General features: G+C 39.6%; 1 protein-coding gene across 3 annotated transcripts in view; it reads left to right on the forward strand.

The window, feature by feature from the left end:
- Positions 1-15,044, forward strand: part of LDLRAD4 (low density lipoprotein receptor class A domain containing 4) — a 436,148-nt gene extending 421,104 nt beyond the window's left edge. For all 3 annotated transcript variants that reach the window (XM_038392209.2, XM_038392210.2, XM_038392211.2), the window contains 2 exons: positions 3,859-3,912; positions 4,398-15,044. In XM_038392209.2, the coding sequence (XP_038248137.1) occupies positions 3,859-3,912; positions 4,398-4,940 (597 nt within the window). In that variant the 3' untranslated portion in view covers positions 4,941-15,044. The remainder of the gene's footprint in view (positions 1-3,858; positions 3,913-4,397) is intronic.
- Positions 15,045-20,413: the final 5,369 nt, after the last annotated feature.

Here is a 20,413-nt window from a genome sequence, read left to right on the forward strand (position 1 = left end):
AGAATGTCGATGCGTTTAAAGGGAGTTTTTCTTCAGTCTCACTAGAAATATTCCTTTTTGAAATGTGGAGCCAGTCAGATATTTTTGCCTCATTGTAGTCTCTGAATTTTTATTAATCATAATTTTGTGCTTCTAATTTACCTTGGTTTAATTACAAAATATTGAAGCCATTGCACCTCTTCCAACAAATTCCTCCCCTCCTCTCCCTATTTGTTGATTTGTTGACTTTAAACTGAGGAAGCTGGGTGACTTTGGAGGCATCAGGAAACAAAATATGTAAAAATGGCCTTGAAAAGTCACCTGCCTGATCAATCTCTTTGTGAAATACAAAACAAGGAAATTATTGTATGAAGCATATGCAATATCCCAAGCTCTAAACCTTGACTATTATCTTTACTTTTAGACCTTTTAGTTTGAATACAATAAGCTTTATCAACTGCCATTATTCTTTCAAGACCTAAATCTAAAGCTTCTCTCCATAAATTATTACCAAAAGCAGGAATATACCCATGAGAAGACCTAGCTGGAATGCTAAAGTTTTTACTTCTAATATTTTTTAATTATTAGTTGAGCATGAAGAGACATATCATCTTCCATCCCAAAATCTAATACTCTTTGAAAAGAATCAAATGTAGGCTCTGAGATTGTTCTTCCTAATTATAGATCTTGAAGCCCAATTCAGCAATGCCCATCGTTTACCATACTAGGGAGAAAAACTTAAGGGAGCATACACTCCTAGCTATGCCTTGATAGCATGATCGTTAATGTAGAACCCACATCTTTTAAAGACATCATTAAACACCATCCCTTCAGTTAGAATATTCAAACCCCACAACATCCTAAGAGTCACAAATGCCATAGCCCAGCCTAGCAACACATGGTAAAAGAACTGAGCCAGGAGGCAGTCCCTCTGGAGGCAAACTTCTTATAGCTAACCCTTCCCACCCCTGGCCAGCAACATGGAGCGGGGTCTTGGCTGGTGGAGTAGCAGGAGCTGGTGCCAGGACTGAGAGGCATCCACTGCTTTATTTAAGTCTAAAAATCACAACTCCTTTATTTAAAAAAAAATAACTTGTGAATTATTCTGTAAGGGAAAGTAGTTATTGTTTATACCTAGTGATCAACTGATGAGTGAAAATAAGTTAAGAGCCACAGATTTTTTTTTTTAGTATTGAATTACTATATCTCAATATATTGATTGATAGAGAAATAGCGAGAGAGAGTGAGAGACTACAAATACAATACTATAAAATCTTTATCTTATTTTAAATGATGCAACTTCAGATTCCAGGAAAGGAGGTAAGGGAGATCTCTGGCTGGCAGCCGGTAGCTGAGAGTGAGAACTCGCCTGTACTCTTCAACTGCTGGCTATCAGGTGAAATCCACAAGTATGGTGGTAAGGAGAGTATAAGGAAAAACTTCTTTAACATGTTCCCTTTTGATACATTAAATAATTTCAAGGATGGCGAAGTGGCTAAAAAGATCTAACTTGGTATCAGATACCTGTGCAGCCAGAACTGTCTTTGGCCAAATACATGCCTCCTTTCATAATGGAGATAAGATTTTCTTTTTAGAGTGAGGGAAAAAAGCACAAACAACTTTTATGGCATCTGAGTCCCTGATGCAGCAATGCATGTAAGTATATTAAGCCCTACATTTTAAACTAAAAAAAAGTTTAATTAATTTAGGAAATCCGTATCCAACCCCTCATCCTCCACAGTAAGAGCAAGAACCTAACAAACTGAAGTGTACTTAATAAGAGGGGTGAGAAGCATTCAGTGCTTGATATTAAATACAAAAGATTTTTGTTTGCAAAACCTTACAATATCTTTCAAATATATAAAATCTAATAAAATTATAAAGAAGACTGTACACCTTTATTTATTTATTGTACCATTTATTTCTCTCTTGTCTTTTCTCTCTCTCTTATTTTCCCTCCCCTCCCCCATTCACATTTCTATCTTTTTCACTTTTTTCGTTCTCTTCCCCTTTTTCCATTTTGGCACCTTTCCTCCTTTTTTGCATTTTGTTTGTTCAATGTCACAAAATTTGTTTCTAATTGTTCTTGTGGGGCAGCATATCTCTTTCTGCTTCTCCACATGGAATAGCTGCGGATTGCAGTGCAAATTTACTAACATCCTTCTCACTTTCTCCCTGCATCCATGTGATTAGCCTTAGGGCTTGTCTACATGGAAAACTCATATCAGTATAATTATATTGGTGTAGATAAATTAGTACAAGTTATATAGTATAATTTCCTGCACTGCATGGGCACTCTTATTCTGGATAAGAGTGGACTTTTCCAATTTGGCTTAAAATGCTTGCAAAACGATATATGCTAAAGTGGAAAAAGCCACTCTTATTCTATAGTAAGAATGTCCATCCAGGGAGTTAAACCACTATAGTTATACCAGTGTAAATTCATACCTTACCTTATACTGGTATAACTTCCCCTGTAGATAAGCCCTTATTCAGCCCTGGATGTAGAAGGAACATGACTCAGTGCTGTGTGCTAGCCCAGGAGATTATCCTTGTCTTACCCCTTCCTCCCTGACACAGTTCCACCTCACTATTCAAACTATCTGCCAGTGCTCGCTCTTTTTCTTTCTTTCTTTCTTTCTTTCTTTCTTTCTTTCTTTCTTTCTTTCTTTCTTTCTTTCTTTCTTGTAGGGATTAGGAAAGCAGGTACACATTTCTCACATTGGAAAAGGCTCAAAATGAGCAATGGGAAACTGACGCAGAACAGCTCCTGCAAAGTCAATAAAAGTGCCGTAAATTACCAGGGAATGAACTGAAAAAGAGAGTATGTCAATGAGCTCCAGGGATTTCTACATAGAGAAGGATTGAGGGGCATGGTGAAAAAGCAGGAAGGTGAAATTTACAATAAACCCAAAAGGGACAAATGGCTTTTTCCTGTTACTGGCATTTCTTATATTTGTATAATGACAGAACTTGACTTAGTTCCAAGAAAGTTATCATAACTGAGATGCTTCAGCAAAGCCAATTACTTCGTAGAAATAACATTTTTATTTTGCCACATTTCAATTGAATTTCTGTGCTTTACAACTTCTCTTGTCCCTTTTGGATTTATCTAAAAGCTGTATTCCTTTCAGCTGTGATAGTTTCAAGTAAAATAAAGCCATTAAGGTAGTTATTGCTGCTCTGAAAAGAAAAATGTAATGAAATAATATACCTTAAGTTCTTTTCCCTTATTGACATTTTCTTATTTTTCGTTTGTGCTTTCATTCTGCCCTTAATGTTCTAAAGTGTCAAAAATGTGTTAGTAGCATAAGAAAGAAAATCCTTAGCAGGGAGATGGCTGATGATAGGGATTGAGGAATGGAAATTGGTGGGTTAAACCTTGCTTACCCTGAATGGTCATAATTGTACACTACCATACCCTTGGGTTGGCCAAAGAGATCCTCAGAATATTATTTCACGGGGGAAGTGTGTATGTGGAGAGACAAAGAAAGACTAACCAATGAGATCATGAATGTTAGATTCTGTTGGGGACCATTTGAGCCTTGTGCAGTAGCCCATAGTATTGCAAGAAAGGTAAGGAAAGTCATGAAATTCAAGGAAAACAGGCGAATGTGCAAGCTTGTACTCAATGGAAAAAAGTAAATTTTAAATATGGTTTAGGTTGAATGTCACACTTATGTTTGCTCTCTGTGTTTTTGGCTGAGTTCTGGGTTCAGATTTCAACAGTAGAAGAAGTAATAGGTTACTTTTTAATAATGCTTCTTTTGACGAATGTAACCAACTAATAAAAGCTGATTGTTCTGAAAAGTTCTCTTAAGTTGAAATAAAAATTATGCAAGAAGTTAATATTCTCCTCTGTTTTCTTTCTCCTGCTAGGAAGGGTGCTTGTGGCCTTCAGACAGCTCAGTGTCACGACAAGGTGCTTCAGAGGTAATGTTAAATTTCTTGGTAACCTTCAATGATTTGCTTTACTGCTTCTAACATATATTTCCGCTCCCTCAAAAAACATTGTTTGGTTGACTTGCCTACAGGCTAGCTTTGGTCTAGCTATCTCAGGTACCAGAATAGTGAAGCTGCAGCAGTATGAGTTTCAGCGCAGGCTAGCAGCACAAGTAATTATCCAGGGCTCTGGGCAGGCTTGTATAGTCTGTGCTGCAGCAAGTGCTGCTGAAGTTTCATTGCTCTGGTGCCCAAACTAGCTAAATTAAAGCTATCTTGGGTATGTCTCCATGAGCTGCAATCATGCCTGTGACTGTGTGCATCTGACTTGTTTAATCTGTGTCTGAGCTAACTTGTCAACTCCCTGAGGCAATGACCATTTTCTCTTTGTTTGCCCTTGATAAATAGTTAATACCCATAATGTTTTGCTGGATGATGCTTGGACGTGGATTCACAGCTCCCTCTTACCTTTTCAGATCATGTATGCCCCAAGGTCCAGGGACAGGTTTACCGCTCCATCATTCATGCAGCGGGACCGTTTCAGTCGCTTCCAGCCAACCTACCCTTACATGCAGCACGAGATTGACCTTCCTCCAACCATCTCCCTCTCTGATGGAGAAGAGCCACCACCATACCAAGGGCCATGCACGCTGCAGCTCCGGGACCCAGAACAGCAGATGGAACTCAATCGAGAGTCTGTCAGGGCACCACCCAACAGAACCATTTTTGACAGTGACTTGATAGACATTTCAACATACAATGGGGGCCCATGCCCACCAAGCAGCAATTCGGGCATAAGTGCAACCAACTATAGCAGTAATGGAAGGATGGAAGGACCACCCCCAACATACAGTGAGGTCATGGGTAATTACCCAGGCTCCTCTTTTTTCCATCACCAGCACAATAATGCGCCTCCTTCATCACAGAGGGGGAGCAGACTTCAGTTTCAGCAGAACAATTCAGAGAGCACAATAGTCCCTATTAAAGGCAAAGACAGGAAACCAGGAAACCTTGTCTAAGTTATTTTCCCAGGTGCACTTGAACTGAAGACAAGAGAATCAAACAGGAATGTGGAGGAAAATTCCCACATTCCTGTGCACAATGTTGTTAAGTTACACGTGGTACAATGTAGTAAAACCAAACGTGCAAACCAGTTCGTTCTGATTCATTTCAGAGGAATTGCATGCAAAGTGGATTGAGATAATACAAACTTCCATTCAGTTTGGCCATGAGCAGTGTTTTGAGGGAAAATATATATTATTTTTTTTAAATAAACTATTTGAATTATTTAATTCTAAAAGGAAACTTAGCACAGAAATTAGGCTTGTACAGCCTGTTTTATATTAACTGAATGGCAGAAAAAAGAAAATGAGAAGAAAGTTTTGCTAGGTAAATGGGGGAAGAATCGGCCAGTTTGCTTTTTTCTCCCAAGGTGTGGAATTTTTTTTATATGAATCAAAATTCCTGTTTTGTGTGCCAAGGTGTAAAGTTGAGAAATTAGATGAATGCAAGGAGTTAATTTGTGTTGTGAAAAATGTGTTTTAAAAAGTTGCACTATCTTAATGTTTTAAAAAATATATATATGAGGGAACTGTTTTACGTGAAGTTCTTCTATATGTTGTCTTTTCAAAACCTGTGGAATAATGATTAGACCCCAGGAGTAATCTGGAGGAGTTTGCCCCATCTGGTATTTGTCACTGAAAGGGGATTGTTGAATTTAGCCTAACACCTATTGATTTACATAATCAGGCAATACAGGGACACTTAACGTTATTATCTTTGCAGTAATTTGCATTAAAATAACAGTACATCAATGAAGTGTCTTGGAGACTTTTGGATGGAAGTAAGCAAACATGAAATTCCAGCATTTCACATCACTTAGGTTATTATACAGTTTAGGCCATTTGTTTCATTAAAAGTAAAACAAAATCCCAGATATACTAATTTATATTAATTATTAACAAAGCACTGTAATTTCTTTCCTCCTTTTCACAATGCAGTATCGTTAATACTTAAGGTTTTAGAGATGTTGTCTTCAGTGTAGCCTATATTTAGTCACATATCCTGACATTATGCAATAAATTGTTTAAAAATGCAAGGTGGTTCTGTCCCATCCCCCCCAGAATGCAGTTAAAATATGTGACTCTTTCTTGTGCATTTACTGTCCAATTTCTATTTAAATTCTGTACTGGAGAATTTTACGCTAATCCTGTTTACGCAAATGAACATCAGTAACCATACCCATATCAGTTTCTGCAACACATGTGATACTTTTTACAGTGCTAGTGATATTGGCAATGGTTTCTGCGGCATTAGAAAGCCATTAGAAGTGACTTGGTAGCCCTGGTTAATCTCACTATAAGCCATTAGCCTTTTCGTATGGGCCTGATCCCACAAATCCTTACTCATGCACATAATCCCATTGAGCCCAATGGGGCTAGGCACATGGGTAAAGATTACTCACGTGCGTGTGTGTGTGTAGGATCTGGCCCTATTTTTGTAATTCTGGTCTTAAAGTAATTGGAAGATATGTGTCTGCCTGACGAATGTTGCTTAGGGTTTTGCTTTCTTTCCATGGTTAGCTTCTGTGCCGAAGCTAATGTAAGATTTGGAAGTCAATTGAACAATAGTGACTTCAAGAGCACACAGAAATAGCACAACATGCACTTAAAATGCATTTTGGAAATGGACTTTAAAAGAAAAAAAGAATCTTTAGAGTCTTAGTTGTAATATTCCTAATATATATATGTAGTAGAATTTTCACTGTAAGGTCTCACTTTTTCTATGGTCTTAAGCCTAGTGCTTTGTTAACAGCAGCAACCAACAAGTGCATCAAATGCACTGCAGAAAAGTACTGTACTGTACAGCACCTGTTCCGATTGCTGGAGATTGGATTTCTGTGTGACTTCTACATACTACAGGGCTTGATTGAAACATTGATTACTGAAGTGAATCTTTGATCTATGCAGAGTTTTAATGCCAAAACAGCGTGTGTGTATGCATGTGTGTGTTCATTTTATGGGTCTCTGTATAGATAACTTCCTTAGTGAGGTGACTTTGTACTATTCTAGCTTGATGACTATTGGAATAACTATATTCTGAACAGACAGCCCCATTTATAACTGATCAGAATCTGAATTGTCCCTGGTAATGCAAAGTGAACCCTTTTTATTTATGTAGCTATATTTGAGGGGAGAAGTAGGAGACTGGATTTAGCACAGACCCTAGCACAGATGTTTATGGGATGACTGACTAGCTGTCTGTCGATTATAGCTCTTGCCTTTTATAGTTTCTGGGAGTAATACATCTTGGAATTAGGAATTTACAGACGACCTGTGGGTTTAGGCCAGAGGCAGTATCCACAATTTAAGTCACTTCAGTGAGTTTGTTGCTATTAAAGGTGAGCAGAAATATGTTGTTGCCTAGATCAGGATTATTCAGCCCTGAGGCATCTAGGTCAGAGAACAAATGGAAATCAATTGTCATTCTGTCAGGGAACCACTGGGCCAGGAGAAGGGCAGGTGAACAGTCCTGGGCATTGGACCAGTTTGAATACAAGCTGTCCCACTGCTCTGCAGATCTCATTAAGGCCACATCTACTGACTTCAAAGCCACCTCTTGGGAACGTATCTTCTTTGAGGATAACTCTTTACCATCTTTCCACCTAGTGTCCCAGTGTGTTGGTATAACTCCCATTTACATTGATAGATGTGATGCATCCACATACAGAAGAAAACACCTACCAAAGTGGTCTGTTAGGTTTCCTTGAACTAGGGTTACAAACGCTGCAGAAGAAGTAACACATTTTCTCAACTCTGCAAAAAGCGATTTTTAGACTTCATTCTGATTATATCTTAATGAATGTTAGTAATCTCTGAGGTGGATTCTGCCATTATGCCATTCTGCCAAACTATTAAATTGATATATGTTGTACAGATTATCACATGGGTAAAACTCCACATACATGGTTCATTTTTGTGTGTGTGTCCATGTACGTATATTATATATAAAATACACACAAATATACCACATATGTAGAGGTTTTTATCCTCTGACTGCCTTACTTGCCCTCTGCCCAATAACCTATCATCCCCAAGATTTATTCAAATACTCCATATTTCTGAGCAACTTCAAACAGCTGTTACTTTAAAAAAAGTAATCTGTCAGAAATAGATATTCCCTCCTCCTCCTCCTCTCTCCACCTCAAATGTAGAATTCCTCCTCAAAATTATCCTGTTCCAAGGCCCAGGCTGGACAAGTTTCAGCTGTTGGACTGGTGTCAGCTTTTCTAGTTAGAAAAATGTCTAATCTTCAGTGTACGTTGCCTGGTGGTCTTACAGGGCTAGGAAAGGAAGAGGGGATTACAAACTTCCCAGTGGGATACATATCACTTACTTCTAGCCCTGGAATTACAGAAAAATCTCTCAAGCCTATTTTTAGAGGTTTTCCTGGCTCCTTCTGAGCACGGCGCAGTTGGCCTCCTGGTATGTGAGGCACCTGACTTTAAGGTATGAATGAGAGATGAAAAATAGTCCCAATAAAGATGTTAAAAGCTCTCTCAAGTATTTTTAAGATAGCATTTCTGTAAGATGTATGGCATATAGAGAATACATGATACTGTGATGTGATAGGAAGGTTTGGTCATCATTAGTTTGGGATGATTTCCATACACCCTACTCATGGCTTTGTCATTCATGAGCAATGCATCTAACTCAAACTCATGCTGATAACATTTTACCATACTGTTGTTCACTCTCTGTATGTGAGAAAACACGCACACGTTCTATGTATGCAGTCATTATCAACAGAATAACTTCTTTTCTTTTTGTTTCTTCAACCATGGAATTAATTGGAACCGTGCAATTAATTGCATTTATTTTGCACCTTTGTCCTCATTTTCATTCTGCCCACTAATCCATCCCAGTTGGAGCTACTTCTGATGTTCCAAATCTCAATACTACTAGTGTCAAATGAAAAAGAGCCTGCCACTAAAATTTTTCCCATAACTGTGGCTTGGGTGAAAACGGGGATTGAAATTACACTGCTGCAAGAATAGCACAATTCACTAGGAAAAAAGCTTTAGCCCAGTGAAGAACTCAAAGTGCAGGCTTTCTAGTGTTCTCCTGTAGGAAGCATTCATTTCTAGCCCTGACAGAGAGTGCGTCCTTGAACCTTAAAACTGACACTTGCATTTGTGAGAAATGTTTGAAGGTTTTAAAAATGTTTTATAACTAACATGTCTCTGACTCTGAGGCCTGCACACTCATGGTAACTAAGGCAACCTGGCTTTACAGGCAAGGACTACAAGAAAATAGTGCCAATCAAAATACACACACTCTAAAATTGTTCTTAAAAATCTTTTAAGCAGGAGGAATAAACAAAACACCTGCTGTTGTGTTCAAAAGGATTAATTGGGATTTGGATATTTGGGATTTTCCCAGAAACTCTCATAGCTGCCCTGCCCGGGACTCATGCCATACGTGACCATTGTGTGTGTGTGTGTGTGTGTGTGTGTGTGTGTGTGTGTGTGTGTTTGCCAACACAAACGTGCACACCTTCTCTCTATCTGTTCTAGTTATCCAGATATTAGTTATTATTCTATAACCAACTTCCAGGGATGCTGCATGGGTTTATTTTATGTCATAAGTCAGTTTAAAATGTCTCTTTACTGCTATAGTAAACTATTTTGAATCCTGCTGTTGAACATGGCTCTGTTACATGCCTGGGCAGTGACAGGTAACCACACAAAAGGTTGAAAGTGTGAGGAGCACCTGCTCTCTTCCCTTGCCCTTTGAATAATGTACAGTACCCTGCTTCAACCAGTTGCTCAGGTTCCCAACTCTGACATGGGGCACTGGTGCATCTTCCATCCAACAGCTCTCCTCTTTAGGATGCTTTTGACAGCAGTCCTCATATCTTGGGGACTGCCCTGCAGGAGACCGCTTGTACTGAGGTACTGCAGTGAAACAGATTTTTAGAACTACAGAAGCACATCGTCTCTAATAAGCCTATGTGGTACTAACAAGGGACCCACGTTTGAGAGTTGGCTCAGATGAAGCTTTGCTTTAGGTTACTTTTGTTTTCTGTTTCATTTAAGGGTTGTTATAAGAATCTTGTGAAATATGGTTGGCCTTTTCCATTGTGTTCAGGGGAACACACATGCCCCAAAACTAACTCCAGATGTCTCACTTTTGTTTTAACCCCCTCCCTCTCCCAAGGAGGAACTGTCATAGAATTGTTTAACATCTATAGAGGCCCTTATAGCAGCATTTCACATGTAAAAAACCCTTGTGGGGATTTGTCTGAGTTACATCATTTCAACTTTCAGAGTTTTGTTTTAATTTCTCTTTACTTGCTACGTTTCCTTTTTAAATTACAATTTACACTTCTCGTTATGGGGTCCCACTTTAAAATCCAGACCAAGGCCCACCTACGAATGTTGGGTCAGGCCTGGTCTGGACTTAGCAGTTTTGCTGGCATAGCAGTGTTGCTCGGGATGTGATCCCCACCCCCTTGACTAACGTAGGTATGTCGGCAAAAGCCCAAATGTACATACAGTTAAACAAATGGCACAAAAGTCCTTTTGCTAGTCTAGCATACTCCATTCGGGGAACTGGTATAAGTTGCATCTCCACCACTGGGGATTTGCCAGTATATCGGTATTCGCAAAAAGAAAAGGAGTACTTGTGGCGCCTTAGAGACTAACAAATTTATTTGAGCGTAAGCTTTCGTGAGCTACAGCTCACTTCATCGGATGCATACAGTGGGGAGATTTATATACAAAGAGAACATGAAACAATGGGTGTTACCATACACACTGTAACGAGAGTGATCACTTAAGGTGAGATATTACCAGCAGGAGAGCGGGGGGGAGGGGTGGGAGGGTGGGGAGGAGAAGGGGGACCTTTTGTAGTGATGATCAAGTAGTGGGCCATTTCCAGCAGTTGAGCAAACCCTTCCATGTGTAAGCAAGGCTCCGTATAGATGAAGTGCTTTATCCAAATAGTAAATAGCATCAATACAAAATGTAGAAGCCGATTAATGCTTTGTAAATCAGCCACAAATATTTTGCTTTAATACATTTAAAGGCCACTAACACCTCATTTGCAATCATGCACTCTACATTTCTCTGCTCCCAAAGCAAAGCAGGGAAGGTTGAGCTTGGTTTGTACTGAAAATGTCAAAAACTCTCCTTCTGGCTGTACTTCTGCCTTGGCATATTTTGTGTTACATCTTTAGAATAAATACAAGCAAAGCTAGCATCGCTTTAATGCTAAAATATTTTACCTTTTTGTGTTTAAAATGGAGAGAAACAAACAAAAATACTTCCCCGTCCCCTCCTCCAAGAAACCCCGCCCTGCGTGTGATTTACTGCCAGAGATGACTGTGTCTCATTTCTTTGCTAAATTGCTGCTGCTTTAAATGGGTTGGTATGTGAGTTTTCTGATACCCCGCGGTATGTGTTCAGATCTCGTGGGTGACAAGGCTGTCTTTTTCTTCATTCTTTCTCTCTTCAGTTTGTGCTTGTCCGTCTGCTGTGGTAGGGGTATTAATAAATAAATATATACATATATATTAGATATAATTTTGAGGAGGTTTGCATGTTAGCAGTTTGTAAGCAACTGAGGGGCCTCATGTTCAGGTCTGAGCAGATAGGAATCCGCTTGCACTCTAGGGGCCGGATCTGAAGCTCATTGAAGTCAATGGAAAGACTCCTATTGATTTCAGTGGACTTTGGCTCAAGTCCTATGCTCCCACCTTTGTTGTGCCTCACTTAAAATGGTGCTTCTTCAGTTGTCTGTCTCTTCTTCTGAGTTTTATTTGTAAGGTGCTGTATATAACTTGAACATATTATGCACATATCCTACCCAATGGGTAGAACAAACAAACAAAAAAAGACATTGTTAATACTGTAAGATAATGTATAGATGATACCAATTTTAACACAAAAAATGGCATCCAATTTGTGAATGCCTACTTACGTGCTAGGTCCTCTTTTGTAAGAGAATTTGCAAATGTATGCATACAAATGACAAAAAGTCTATGTATTTTATTTTCCTATTAAATATCAATATAATATCATAAGGGAAAAGCAGAGTTTGAACAAATCACTTTTGACCAGCTTGTATATAGCAACTGGTTGTTTGATGCATCTTTGTGCTGAAGATCATTCTTTTTGTGTGTGTCACTTAAAGGAAAAAGAAAAACAAAACAAACAAACCTTCACAGCTTTAACTTTTCAACTAGATACTTCTCTTCTTTTTTGTCATCTTGTTTTTGCTGAGCTGAACCAGTATTAGCTACTTCTTCTCCAGCAGATATTTTATTTATACCCTCAGTTACCTTATTTACCTAAAAATGAGTTAAAAGCCTAGAACCTTTTTATCCAAACCCTATAACACTGTATGGGCCTTGTCTAAATTGAGACTTGGATGGAAACTGACCCTGCAAATATCAAAAGTAGGCCAACAGAGTTTTTCAAAAACAAAAACAGTCCTTGTGTTGCACCTATATATGATACACAACCCTCCCATTCTATACTGTGAAGGCTTGTCTGCATTCAGGATTCAGCAATCAATGTAGCTGCAGTGGTACAAACCTCAGGTATAATAGACAAGGAAAGCTGTAATTTACGCTGTTTGATCTTACCCCTGATTGAAAGGAGAGCATATTGAAGTGATTCAATATTCAACTTTCCTTGTTCACACTGAGGTTTGCAGCACTGCTGGACCAGTGATAGCTGAACTGGGGCTAATACTGAGTACAGACAAGGCCTAAACACATCCAAGCCCAGTGAGCAGTGGTGTAAAGCCAGGTCTACACTTAAAACTTTTGCAAATATAATGATGTCTATTCGGCGTGTGACTTATTTTATTTTTTATGACATTTTATACCAGCAAAAGCCCAAGTGTAGACACAGTTATAAAGGCATAAAAGGCCTTTTGCTGGTATACATTTTGTCTTTCAGGAAATTGATATAAGCTTTTGCCAGCATAACCTTCGTCTACACTAGGAGGGTTTGCTGATATGGTTATATCTGTATGGCAAACCATTTTTCATGTAGACAAGACCTAAGCTTTTGATTTTGAGGATGGGATGGGAATCAGTTTATTTTTAAGGCTGACGAGCAAGAAAAGCCTTTTGTAGTTTGGCCGGCGCTTTGTTGTGCATGGCAAGGCCCTCTCGACAGTTTGCTCCTCCAGTCTTTCCACACTTTTCATTGTCCATGTGCACTCTTGGCGTGGCTTGTTAGGTAAAGCGAATACCTCAGGAAAACAAACACAAAGTTTGAGTTTAGAATTGCAGATAGGGAACTTATTTTTCTAAACTGCTTGTTTTAAATAGTCCGGGAAGGTAGACGATATAAAAGTTAACTGTCAAAGACTGAATAATCCATTAACGAACGGCTACTTTTTTATACTTGTCAGGCTTTAACCACAAGCATAACATAGCAATGTATTGGAATATGTTTGAGGTGGCTTTTTTGTTGATTTTCAGATACCTAGCTAAATGCTACACTAAAACTCAGGGGGCGTCATCTAAAGCCAGCTGAAGACAATGGTAAGACTCCCATTGATTTCAATGGGCTTTGGATCAGGTCCATAGCACTCAAGAATTTACTTTGTCCTTATATTGGCCTATCATGGCTTCTCTCTCTATTGACCTGAAACTTCAGCTATCCATTTGTCTCTAAATATCTTTTAAAGAAACCATCACAGAAGTCCCGTACCTGACTAGTGATCATGGTTGTTTTGTTTTGTTTTAAAGAACTGTGTAGATTTTGTGGCCAGTTCCTCCTCATGCCCTTGCAAGTAGCTCTGTCCATCCCTTTCTGTATATTGTGCTGTGCTAGCCAGTAAGCAGGTAACATATCTGAATCTGCATACTTTATGTTTTTTGTTTGTTAACTTGTTCATTGTTTATCAGGCACAAAGTTTTGCAAATAGGTCTTGCTGGCCATTTCCACATTTCTATTTGCACTGCAGTAGAACGTGTGTGTCTGGAAAAAAATTTCGACTATGAAGAACATTTACAAAGTAAACCTTGTGCAGGGGAAGCCTAGAGTATGATTTACAATCGCAAACCTTGCATACTGAGTGGACCAAACAAGATGATGTCTCCCTTAAAACTAATCTCCTTTGAAGCTGCAGTGAAAAGATTAGAAAATCTATGAAGTGTAACCATAGCTCTGTGTTCACACTTCCCATTTACTACAACGTGCAGCAGGCATCTATGATTTAAAAAGAACTATGATCCTAAGTTATGAGAGTCCAAGGCATCTTACTGCTGGACAGCAAAAATAAAACACAAAACTCATTCAGCTTAATATCCTTTAACAAAACTACCATTTCTTTACTCGCAGTACAAAGGCTTGCTAAGCATTGCCAAGAAATTTGTCTTTTGTGGCTCTCAACAATCTAGTGCCTCTGTGTCAGAGTGTTTCATGATGGTGTGTACATTGATCAAGCTATTATACCTAGAATTTATCATCGGATTAATGCCTGTTTTCAGAGCTTTGACCATTTTTATTGTTTATTGCTAGTTATTATTTTACAGCTTAATATGCTTTATTGCTGTATGTTTTTTGGGTTTTTTTTTTGTGATTCTAACTTTATGGCTTTCAGGATCACATTTTTCAACAAGTCTGTCTGGATTTTTGTCCATTTTGTTTCAAGTTATTCCGAAATATGTACAGCACTATCCACAATATTTAATCCTTCATTTAAATTTTATTGTTGTAAAAACAGGTCTATTAAAAGAAAAAGTCTTTTTACAACTGTATTGGAACTTCTCAGTAGCTGTTTATGTGAAGCTGTGACAAACCTGGCTTGCTTTAAAGACTTTTTTATTTTCCTTTAACACAATCAACCTGTTGCTTATTTTCCAACATAACTCCCAGTTATATACAGGAGAAGAAGATTTCATCTGTTGTGTATCTGCCTCTTTTAATTGAGCAAATGGTGATGTCCTAGTTTTTAGACCTAAGGTCTGTTATTGCAATACTTTTAAAGAAAGATGTTGCTCTAATTGCTGTTGTTAGTTTTAAATACAGATTTTATGCTTGTTCTTAATATGCTCTGGTCAAACCATAGCACAAAATTATTAAAAATCATGAAATAACATTCGTCTCCTGATGAATTTATTTTCTCCTCAAACCAAGGGAGTAAAGTGAAAGGGGGTAACATCAAACTGATCCACTATGGCAGCCTTTGCTCAACCAAACATATCCACCTTTTTTTCCTCCCAAAATTAATGACTGTCCTAGGAAACGGATTATTTCTGACTCCTGATTATTAGGGAATCTTGGAAAATTGAATTAGTTGGTTCTTAAATTCTAAAGAAGTGAAGTACTAAAAGGAACCCCTTATAAGGACAGATAATCTCTTCATTTAAACTACCTAGACTTTCTTTTTAATGGGGGTCTCATCTGAAGGATTAGTTATTGGCCATTGCTTGGGGCATGATACCAGGATTGATGAACCTGTGGTCTGATCCAGTATAGTAAATACTATATTCCGCAAACCCCAGAGTTAAAAAGGTTGAGTAAAAAACTAATTTACAGGATACAATTCATTTGTCCTGGAAAAACACGGATCCTCTTAGTCCATTGATTTAAATTAAATCAATCTTGTCACAAGATGGAGGAAGGTGGCAGGAGGAGGGGATAGACTGGGCTCAAAAGAGATCAGCTGAAATGATCCTTGAAAATCTTTATGAGTCTTGCAAGTCTTAACAAGATAGCTTGAAATGTGCCCATCAATGGTATTTTAAGGTGCCTTTCACCTTGGTGCTGAAGAGTCAAACAAAATTATGAAGAATGAAAAACCCCCCAAACATAGGCTGTTCTCTTTATTTCAGGTTTCAAGGCACAAGTGTTACACGGTGAGCTTTTTATTTAACATTATTCCTGGGGAAAAGTTGTATCCCACATTTTGATCTGAACTCAGGCTTGCTGGAGTTTGAGATCTTCCAACTTAGTTTCATTGCTGGATTGTGGGTGCTTAGAATGCCGTGCTGCTCAGATCCTGTCAGCCTAAACCTTGGTTTTTTTCTCTCTTCCTGTGGAGGATGAGGCAGCCAGGTTTCACTCCATTAAGGGCTTTGTACATAGGGACCAGGACTTTGATTTCTGTTCTAAAATAGAGGAAGAGCCAATGGAGAGATATATTTGCTACTCTATACTGTGGTATATCTGGTCATGCGTTCAAATGACTTGATTATTTAAACCTTGAGTATATGCTTATTGACAAACAACAATTACTAATTCACTACCATTTTTCCTTTTTCTCTGGCTCCCTCAGTATGTTAACCGCCAGCGTTTCAATTCCTGTCGTACCAGTTCAATTCAAAGATGCAACTGAAAAAAAATAAGGTAGTTCCTCACCGTGACAGATATTGTAACCACATGCAATAGCTTTGGAGACCATATTGTATTAAGCTTTTATAGCACTGTGGATTCAGGGATTGTTTGCCTCTCCAGGGGATGGGGAGGGGAGTTATCACAGCTCCATGGTAACAGATACTACTGGCAACAGACTGTTCATAGCGCTTGGGGAGAAAGTGCAACACACAGACTGGCTGGGGATATCACAGTGGCTGGCAGGGAGCTGTGCATTCTTAAAACCCCTCCAGTCAGATGGGTGTGGGACAAGCGTCCCTGCCCAGAGACAGGTGATGGCTGGAGACCTGAGACCTGATTGGGCACTCCTGGAGTGGGCCATAGAGAAGGGGAGTACAGAGGCAGTTCCCCTGCAGCTGAAATATAGTTTTTTCGAAGTGCTCCAAATCTCTGAGCCTCTGCTCCTGTTCTACCCATTGAGTCAAGCACTCTCTGGAAACTGTAATTTAATTAATCTGTTTTTAAATATAATTATATTTGTTTTATCATATGACATTTGGTTTGTGGTTTCATATTTTTGTCTATGGATTGCTATCCCAAACCAGCTATAAACGGTCTGTCTCATAGCAATAGGAGTGCTTTCATGCTACAGTATCATGAATACAGTATCTGCCACAGTCTTGTAAAACCTTCAGGTCTTGCTTTCAGGCTCCCAGTTGTATTGATCCACATTATAACCATCGTATTTTTAACATTCTAAACCCTTTTCTTCCAAAGATCAGTTTATAATGAGATGGCATTACGTAAACACAAATTAATTAGTCCTCACTCATTATTACAGTTTTGATCTGTTGTGCTTTGAGTGAGTTGTAATTAAAATGCTGTTGAATCCTCTCCTAATACAAGCCCATTTGCACTTTTACAACAGCCCTCTTTTCTTGTGGCTCCTATTGTGCCAGTTTTAAAGAACTCTAGCTCTGGGCATTATAAATACTTGCATGATTTTTATTTTATTAGGTTAAATCCGCCCATCAAATCTTCTCCAGTCTGCCAGCCAAATGATTGCTTCAGCCAATGGGTCCATTTCAGGCTACTGTCTTCACCAGTTGTATTCAATGGTGGCCAGACTATGCCCAACTGAAGACCACACTGCCAGGAGCCCAGAGAATGCACCTACTATTTAAAATGGAGCAGATTCGCTTATCATTAGTGTGGGGGGGGGGAGGGGAAGGACAGGTGAAGATGGCCCATGGAAGATACACGTTCCATATGATGCATCAGTCGAATACTAAGATGTTGTACCCATAACAGTTTCCATTCACGGATCTCAAAGCACTTTCCGAATTAACTCCACCTCACAGCACAGTAGGTGCTGGTTTCTCTTTTACAGCTGGGGAGACAGGCAGAGGTAGGGCATGGCAGGTCACAGAGGCATCTGCAATGCTAGGAACAGACCTCCACATCCTCCTGACGCTGAGTCCCCTATTCTTTAACTATTAGACTGCTTGCCTCGTTGTGTTACTACCGTAAAAATCACTGTACCGCAGAGAAGTTGCTGCCTTGTACTGCACTGGTTTTCTTTCTCCCACTGAGATTCCCAGGATATTAGGCAAGCAGCCAGGATGTAGACACATCTTATTGAGAGAAAACGGTGTTTTCCTAACAGAAGGCTAAGCTCCGCCCTGGAGCTCCAGAAGCTTCCCTGAATGCCAACTCCAGCTCACGCCAGATTAAATTAACATTTCCAGACACTGCACTGATTGGCAGTGTAGTGAGTAGAAAATTCTCATTTAATCTAGCTCTCAGTGTGCCATAGAGGTAGTTTCAGACAGCTTGACCTACATTTTACCCCGCAGAAAAGGAAGCACTTAGGAAAAATAAGCCTACTTTTCACAGTGGTGTGGATTTTGCTCAACCTTATTACGTGTGTATGTGTGCGTGCACCTATGTGGTTATAGTAGCAGTCTGTAACTGACCCAGGTTTGCTTTACTCAGCAGTGGCAAAGTTATTAGTCCATATTAAGTTTAAATACTCTTTAAAAGGGAAAGATTTTGATGTGTATAGCACTTTGATTGGGTCTAGAGCAGCAGAAAAATGTCAGGGGCTGGTTATTATATGACTATAGTCTGAGCATTACCAATGCTTTTCAATTTGCCTAGATCTATACAACTTTACAGCTCAGTCCATGTTGATGGGGAGGGGATTTTTGTCAATGTGCTGAAGAGAATCTTTTTGTTAAGGCCCTACTTAGACCGTCATTATAAAGCCAGATGGGACTATTGGGAATCATCCAGTCTGGCTTCTTTTATAACACAGACAAGAGGACTTCCCTGAAGCAATTCCTATTGGAACCAGATCTTTCTGAAAAACATCTAAACGTGATTAAAAAATTTCCAGTGATAGAAAATCCACCACAGCCCTAGGTAAGTTGTTCCAGTGGTTAATTACCCTCACTGTTAAAAATATGCACCTTATTTCCAGTCTGAATTTGTCTAGCTTCAATTTCCAGCCATTGGATCTTGTTATGCCTTTCTCTGTTTGATTGAAGAGCTCTTTATTACCAAATTTCTGTTCCCTATGTAGGCACTTATGCCTTACAGAGAATAGATTTAAGGAGCTACATCTGTCTGGCTGAAAGAGAAGACTTGAGGTGACTTGATCACAGTGTATGTTTCCCTAGCCGTTAATATTCTCAGGGCTCTTCTCTGAACCTTCACCAATTTATCAACACCCTTCTGGAACTGGGGACACCAGAACTGGACACAGTATTCCAGTAATGGTTGCACCAGTGACAAAACCAGAGGTAATTTAACCTCCCTACTCCTACTTGATATTTCCCTGTTTACACATGTAAGGGTCACATTAGCCCTTTTGGCCACAGCAATCCACCATTATTACCTTTCCCTCCCACAAGTCCTTTGTAGAGTCACGACTTTCCAGGATATAGTCACTTATCCTGTAAGTACGGCCCACATTGTTGGCGGGGACTCATAAGGGGAACTTAGGCATCGCAGGATGCAGACTTCCTTCACAATGCATGAGGACAGTTGGGTGCCTAAAAATGGGATTCTTAGAAGCCAGTAAGCTGAGTGGGGAGCCATCTCAGTTACCAGTAGGAAATGCTCTGAGGGATGTGGATTAACTCCTGTCCCTCCAAGGGATTTAGGTGGCTAACTCTGGCACCTCCCTCCTCTCCATGTTCACAGATGTAAACCCTCTCCTGGAGTTAGGTGTCTAAGCCAGGTCAGCCCTTTTTCAAGAAAAACGAGGAGGAGGTGCCACCTGCCCTGATGACCTTTAGCCCAGTGGTTAGAGCACTCCCTTAAGATTATAGGGGAAATGAGTTTAAAGCCCCTGTCTGCCTGATGTGGATCAGGAACTTGAAGTGCAGTCTTGCCCAGACCCCAGGGATACAGGCTGTTCTGGGGCGGTCTTGCGCACTCTCTCCTGCTGGAGCTGTACCACTGTGTATAAATAATTAAATACACATTGGGCCAGAGAGAGTGTGTGACTACAGCTCGGCGACTAGGGCACTCACCTGGGACATGGGAGGCCCAGGTTCCAGGGCCCCTGCTCTAATATTTAAGTATTTATACAAAGTGGAATAGCTTCACCAAGAGCGACTGAGACACCCACCCCAGAATACCGCATAGCCTAGTGGTCAGGGCACTCTCCTGAGGGGGGAAGACCCACATTGGGGGGAAATTGAACCAGGCTCTCCTATATCCTGGGTGTGTGCTCTAACCACTCAACTAAAGGTTGTAAGGGTGGTGGCTCCTCCTCCTCCATCATCTGTGTAGTTTTAGATGTGTTTAGAGCAGGCCTACTGGGTTAGGCCTATAAGACAAGGTAGGCAAGAAAACATCTTAGTCTTTGGGTCCCTGCTCCTTGTTCTTATACATGACTTTACATTTGACCATTTATCTGCAAACTCTGTCTGTGATAATTCTATTTTCTTTTAGATCACTGATAAAAATCGTGAAGATATAGGTAGGAATTGAGACCCTGAGCCAAGTGGCTCTTAACTATATTGACTAGATTACCTTTGCCCTCCGAGTGACTTGACCCATGTTGCAATTTGAAAAAATAAACCAGTTCTTTGTACTTGTTAATGGATTTTATTAAAAGAACAAGCAAGTAAATGTAAAATT

Source organism: Dermochelys coriacea, chromosome 2, assembly GCF_009764565.3.
Source record: "Dermochelys coriacea isolate rDerCor1 chromosome 2, rDerCor1.pri.v4, whole genome shotgun sequence".
Lineage (NCBI taxonomy): Eukaryota > Metazoa > Chordata > Testudines > Dermochelyidae > Dermochelys > Dermochelys coriacea.